Source organism: Mastomys coucha, unplaced genomic scaffold (genome assembly GCF_008632895.1).
Source record: "Mastomys coucha isolate ucsf_1 unplaced genomic scaffold, UCSF_Mcou_1 pScaffold6, whole genome shotgun sequence".
Taxonomy (NCBI): Eukaryota; Metazoa; Chordata; class Mammalia; order Rodentia; family Muridae; genus Mastomys; species Mastomys coucha.
The window spans coordinates 100,012,346-100,019,271 of NW_022196912.1; the positions used below are offsets into that span (position 1 = coordinate 100,012,346).

General features: G+C 43.4%; 1 protein-coding gene across 6 annotated transcripts in view; it reads left to right on the forward strand.

Moving 5' to 3' along the window:
- The first annotated feature begins 1,057 nt into the window (after positions 1-1,057).
- Ylpm1 (YLP motif containing 1) overlaps positions 1,058-6,926 on the forward strand; it is a 76,732-nt gene continuing 70,863 nt past the window's right edge. For 4 of the 6 annotated variants that reach the window (XR_004114355.1, XR_004114356.1, XM_031356500.1 and 1 more), the window contains exon 1: positions 1,059-2,112. Coding sequence is in view for 4 of the 6 variants with exons in the window: in XM_031356500.1 (XP_031212360.1) it covers positions 1,246-2,112 (867 nt within the window). In the remaining 2 variants the exon portion in view is untranslated. Of the gene's footprint in view, positions 2,113-6,926 lie in introns of all 6 variants that reach the window. The other 2 variants (XM_031356498.1, XM_031356499.1) reach the window with 2 other exon arrangements.

The following is a 6,926-nucleotide window of genomic DNA, read 5'->3' on the forward strand; positions in this document are numbered from 1 at the left end:
CCCTTCCTTCCTTCTCTCCTTCCTTCCTTCTCTCCTTCCTTCCTTCCTTCTTCCCTCCCTCCCTCCCTTCCTTCCTTTCCTTCCTTCCTTCTCTCCTTCCTTCTTCCCTCCCTCCCTTCCTTTCTTTCTTCTTTCCTTCCTTCCTTTCTCAGAATTCAGTGTGCCCCTTCTGATGCTCAGTAGCCACCCAAACCAGAGGAAGTCTTTAATAGTTTGCTGCTAGAGTTCAGAAAATTAGTTTTTAAGTTACCCTTCTCTGGCTTTGCCTTAGTTTTAAGGATTCTCCAATAGGGACATTTTCGGAGTTAAAAGATTCAATCTAAGCTGGGTTTGGTGGTACTTGGGAAGCAGAGGCAGGAGGATCTCTGTGTTCAAGGCCAGCCTGGTCTACAAAGGGAGTTCCAGGGCAGCCAGGGAGGTCACAGAGAAAAACCCTGTCTTGAAAAAACAAAAATTAAGGGAGGCGGGGGAAGGGGAGGAAACCAATCTAAAGAATTCCATTTCTTTCCTTTTACAATACCTCTAGGAAAGAATCAGGGCCATTTTCATATTCCTTCTTCAGAATCCATTTTCTGAAGAATTCCATGTTCCATTCTTCATATCATTGTTCCCTGTCAGGCTGTGGGTTGACTGAGTTAAATCAATTTAACTTGGAAGAGCTGTCATATTTACAAAGCTCCCTCTTTTTTACTTAGGACTATGGTAAGCCTCTTAGTTCAAGTTTAAATTTTATTCTCAGGTAGGATTCTGCAGTTTTCTTCATATAATTTCTAGATTTTTCTTACTAGAGTTATTACTCGTTTTATGTTCTTGTTGCTACTGTGAATGGAATCTTTCCTTTTCCCCCCATTCAAAACTGAACCCATAGGGCATTAGGATCTCTATCACTCTTTTTGGCCGTGAGACTCTATGGTGTCTTGGTTCTATGACAACCTTCTACTACCGCCTACATTTTCCGAACCCGAAGGAAGGCGGCAACAGAGAGCACCTGCGCAAAGGTCTCCTCTATCTGGCCTTTGTTCTCCTCTCGATGGTAAGGCGCATGCGTAGTTGCCTCAGTACGGTCCCCGCCTTCCCGACCGCGGGCCCAGCTCCGTAGCGCCGGCGCACTGGCGCGCTCCGTTCACACGCTCCGCGGCCTGTAGGCACCGCGAGTTCCGGCTGTCGCCGTCACCGCCGCAGCTCCTGGAGGTCGGTTGCGACGAGTAACGGCGCCGGGACGAGCCCCGCGCCTTCGTTTCCGATATGTACCCTAATTGGGGCCGGTATGGCGGGAGCAGCCACTATCCGCCGCCGCCGGTCCCGCCGCCGCCGCCACCGGTGGCGCTTCCCGAGGCCTCGCCGGGGCCCGGGTACTCCAGTTCGACGGCTCCCGCGGCCCCTTCCTCGTCAGGCTTCATGAGCTTCCGAGAGCAACACTTGGCGCAGCTCCAGCAGCTGCAGCAGATGCACCAGAAGCAAATGCAGTGCGTGCTCCAGCCCCACCATCTTCCTCCGCCCCCGCTGCCGCCCCCGCCGGTGATGCCCGGGGGCGGCTATGGAGACTGGCAGCCGCCTCCGCCACCGATGCCCCCGCCACCTGGGCCAGCCCTCAGCTATCAGAAGCAGCAGCAGTACAAACACCAGATGATCCACCACCAACGAGATGGGCCTCCCGGTTTGGTTCCAATGGAGCTGGAGTCCCCTCCTGAATCTCCCCCTGTACCTCCAGGATCCTATATGCCCCCATCCCAGTCGTACATGCCTCCACCTCAGCCACCACCCTCGTACTATCCCCCTTCCTCCGCGCAGCCCTACCTGCCTCCTGCTCAGCCGTCCCCTTCACAGTCTCCACCTTCCCAGTCCTATCTGGCACCTACCCCTTCTTATTCTTCCTCTTCCTCCTCGCAATCATATTTGAGCCATTCTCAGCCCTACATACCCTCTTCTCAGGCATCTCCTTCCCGCTCCTCCCAGGGCCCTTCTAAACCCCAGCTACCACCACCACCGTCCATCCCTTCTGGGAATAAAACAACTATCCAGCAAGAGCCTTTGGAGAGCGGGGCCAAGAATAAGAATGCTGAACAGAAGCAAACTGCCCCTGAACCAGATCCCTCTACCATGACTCCACAGGTAAGAAATCACCTGCCGGAGTCACAGCTTTGATTTAGGTTTTACTTGAGCAGGCCTTGGGCTTCAACCAGCTAGTGCCTTTCATAATTCCAACAGCCAACGACTAGCCCATTTATACTCCAAAGATCCCTTAAGAGTCAGCTCTGAAAGCCAGGTTTTTAATTGACCTTGGATTACTAAAAGAACAGTAAAGATAAGACTTGAAGTGTAGGGTTGGCACTAGATTTGTTTCTCAGACATATGCCTTGGTTTTCTTTGACCAGCATTCTAGATTTATTGCACAAGAGCTTTGTTTTAAAATTGTTTTTAAACTAAGATTTTCATGGGGAGGCAATATAAAAGAAAATTCTCAAAGGGCCGACGTTGAAATGCATGTAGATATGGACCAGTTAATTTCTTAGGACCAGCAAAACAAACAGGGACCAGAGATAGCTGTTTCCAGAATTGGATTCTCAGCACATAAAAGATGGAAGTCTCATCATGACATCCTAAGTGATGTTGTGGGTTCATGTGGACCACATAGGCCTCTAGAGACTTGATCCTTGGAGAATCTGCTGTTATATTTCAGGAGTTGATCCAAACATTACCATCTCTTAAGGATAATTTTACCACATGGTGAATTTGCTACATTTTCTTGTTGTTACCATTCACTCCAAAATAATAAGTAGCCTTGGAGTTTGGCGGAGGTTTAAAAAAGAAAGTTTTGTGATAGCTGCTCCTGTGAGAGCCTTCCCTTTTGACATCTATTTTGAAGATGTTACTTTCTACAGAACAGTAAGAGGTTTGACGGGGTTGCAGGAACATAGATGCTGGCATGAGAACCTGTGCCTACATCCAGTATGGGCAACAGAAGCAAGAGGGTGGAGAGTTTGAAGCCAGCCTAGGCTACGTAGTGAGACCCTGTCTCAAAGATAAATAAATAGGAATAGGTCATCTGTTGTGACTATTTGAAATACACAGTAATTCCTCATCTACCTTAAATTCACTAAGAGAAAAACAGAATCTTATGACATGCAAGCTTAGGGTAATGTATAAAATTCCAAAAGATAATTGTATATTATTCTAGTATTCTAGTTTTACATTGGTTCGGTATTTAAGAGAAGCAGGTTCTGCACAGGAGACACTCAGAACAGTAGAATAAGTGATTTTGCTGTCTTTTTTTTTTTTTTTTTTTTTTTTTTTTTTTTTTTTTTTTTTTTTTTTCCGATCAAGGCTCACGGATCACTTGAGTCAGATTTTTTTAAAGGAGGGAAACCCATCTCCCACTATGCCAGGACCTCAATCAAACTCAGCTGCTTAGCAGGTGGTGGCTTCTTGCAGGCAGTTGCAGTTGTGGCCGGACAATAGACTTCACCTAGGTCAGAAGGCTCCACCCTAGGTGGGCTAGCCGCACTGTGGCAAAGCAGGGTCTAATTCAGCCCACTCAAGGCTGAGGGGAGGGCACAGTTCCTCCCTTTTTATTTATTAAAAATTAGCTGGACTGGAGCATAAGGTTTACTTATGCTCCATGGTCCTGCCTGGAAATTATGGTGGCTGATTTTGCTGTCTTATATCAGCTTATCAGGATTATTTCCTCCAGTTGCCCAGTTAATTCAAGCTGGACTGACCTCAGTCTGACTTTTAATGGACATGTAGAGAAACAAATGAGTTCTATAGTTGGTTTGTTGTTGTTGTGCTTGGGATTGAACTCTGCCTTGGGTATGCTGGTCAAGTGATCTATCATTCAGCTACACCCTCAGCTTTGGCTTTTTAAAAGAAGAATGTGCATACCAGACTACCTTAATATAAGTACTCACTAGGAACAACACTGCTTTTGGGTTTCTTCCTCATCTGAAATGAACTTCTTTTAGTGTTTTGAACATGTAGTGCTTTTGATTCTTGCTGAAAGATAGAATGTAATAGAAGGGTGAAGCTTGAGGTCTATGGCTGTGGCTCAAGAAAGAGCTCATTGGTTGAGTGCTTGCTTAGCATCCCTGAAGCCCTGGATTATATTCCTAGCATTGCATAAACTGGGCATTGTAATACAAAAACCTGCAATCCTAGCACTCAGGTGGCAGAGGCAGGAGAGCTGGAATTCAAGGCCATCCAGACTGTACAGGGAATTCAAAGCCAGCTGGGAATACAGAAGGAGGAATGGAATGGAGCTTTGCATGCCCTTTCCTAGCTTTATGGAGTTTATCCAATGTCCTTAACTTCTCTCTTCCCTTTAAATGGAATACTTCCAAGGCACATCTCAAAATTCAGTCTCCATGAGCCGTGCATGCAAATCACCCAGGTGATTTGGTGCTGTTTGTCTTCTTAATTCTCTGCAGCACCTAGGACAGTGCCTTGCAATTTGTAGAACCACTATAAAGATTTGTTGTGTAAGATTCAAGAGTTAGCATTCTTTACACCTAAGGTACTTTCTTTGTTAGATGATAAACATTGTATATGCTTCTGCATATTTTCATTCATATTTTAGTTTTGGAAAATGTTATTAAATTTATTATTATATATGATGGGAGTGTGGACCTGCTGCACGTGTACATGCCTCAGTGTGCATATGGAGGTCAGGAGGCAAGAGGACAACTTCTGGGAGTTAGTTGGTGTTTAGGGTATTTTATTCAGGCTGGTGAGGTTGCTTGTCATGTGCTTTTTACCCACTGCCCCTAAAAATATTTTATGGTGAAAGATTTAAGCATTAAGTTGAAAAAATATCGTGAACATAATTTTAAATAATTTAAAGCAAATCTTACATCTTCTGACCTTCTTTGCGCATGTTTTTTGTTTTTTTTCCCTTCATACTGGAATCAAGCCCCAAGGCTTGTGCATGCTAATTAAGTATTCTACAAAGCTACATCCTCCTCTCCATTGTTCTACATTCTTAATTAGGTTTTTAGTTGCTTTTCTTAAGAGCATTTTTTTACTTTTACATTTTATCATTTACTGTGTGTGAGTGGCAGGGATGGAGGGGTGCAAGTGTGCTACTGTGTGCATATTGACGTCAGAGGACAGCCTGCGGTTGTCAGGTTCTCTCAGATGTCTTAGTCTTGGCAACAAGTACCTTAACTGCTGAGCCATCTCTAGAGCCTCAGTTACCTAGTTTTAAAGAAAGAAAGGGAGGGGGTGGGGATGACCTTTCATTTCTTAAAAAATAAAACACAGTGTAAGTATGTAGCACTGGCAGCTGGACCTTGCTATGTAAACTAGGTTGGTCTCCAACTTAACAGAGGTCTGTCTGCCTCTGTTTACCTTAAAGGCATGCACCACCATGCTGGGTCAAGATCTCTTTTAGATTGAGTACATTACAAAAGCGTAATAAGTCTTTGTATTATCTAATGCTCAGTCTCTTTAAATTTCACTCTTGTCTCCTGTTATCAGAATTCAGAGGAATTCCTTGTTAAATCCTCCAATTGTCTCAGTAATATTTTGTTGGTTTATTCAATTTAAGATCCAACCTAGGATAAATAGAAGGTTCTTACTGTGTCGGTTAGGGTTGCTGAGTCTGAGCACTGTGAACCTTTGGGACTTCTTTGTACGGGATTTTTTTCCCTGTGCATTGCAGGGTAGTTACTGATGTCTCTAACAATGATGCCAGTAGTGCTCTCCCTGTTTTGAGAGCCAGAAATGTTTTTAGACATTGCGAGATTCACTACTATAAGTTCTGGAGGGCCACCCTTCTTTGAGAACCTCTGATCTATATCACTATTTCTTGTTTCCTTTACCCCCCTACATTATCCCCTGAATTTGATGGAAAAAATCTGTCATTCTTTCGAACATCACACATTCTGACTCTGCTTCTGTCTTGATAATAGTGCCATTTTATCTGTTGAGTCTTCTGTTTTCTTTTTATAAATTAGAAATTAACTCTAAAACACTAGACTGAAGTTCAGTTGATGTTGTCAGGTGTAGTGTATAGGTGTTACACTGTACAAGATCTTTATTTGCACCTATTGTGAGTGCCTGGTTGTCCCACAGTTCTGATGCTGAGCTTGGTCAGTGGATTTAGTTGGGGGCAATCTGGTACTCACTGTTAGCTTCTCTGTCAGTCTTACATCTCTCTAGTGTTTCTCTGGTGACTGACTCATTGATGGTCTTTGTATGACTAAATCATTTCACTGGAATTTTCAGTAGTGTGATTGTAAATCCTCTCTGTAGTTTCTCCCTAACTTAGTGCATGGAATTATGTAGAGGAAACTTTCACTTGTGAACTAGAGCTATTTGATTGGAAGTACAGTTAGTACTGGAAAGATGGGACAAGTACTTCACTGTTTTCCATTACTCTAGACCTCAGTAAAACATTGATAACTTAATGGAATACTCTTTTTGAAGAATTAGTCTTTCCTGTGTTTGCGGGATTGACCAGTTAAAGTGTATAGCAGTCTTCTCAATGAGTTGTGACTTTATTTCTTTCATTTTCCAAATAACTCATGTAAAATGTTGATGTTGAGTGTAGTGTTTAGAAGTGTCATTTAAGATGAAGTACTATGCTTAGTACTATAGATAAAATGGTGAACAACATAGATGTGGTACTTGGTGTCAATAACTTTCATTTTAATAAGGAGAAATACAGGATGCCATGGGATTGGAAATTATGAAATATTACTAGAATATAAGAAACTAGACAAGGTAAGGTTTAAATAAAGTTTTATTATTGTTATTTTGGCTTTTTGAGACAGTGACTCTTGTAGCCCAAGTTGGTTTTAAACTTGGTATGTAGCTAAGAATGACCCTGAACTCTAGATCCTTCTGTTTTCTCTTTCTGAGAATTGGAATTATAGGCATGTACTAACACACACACACACACACACACACACACACACACACACACACAC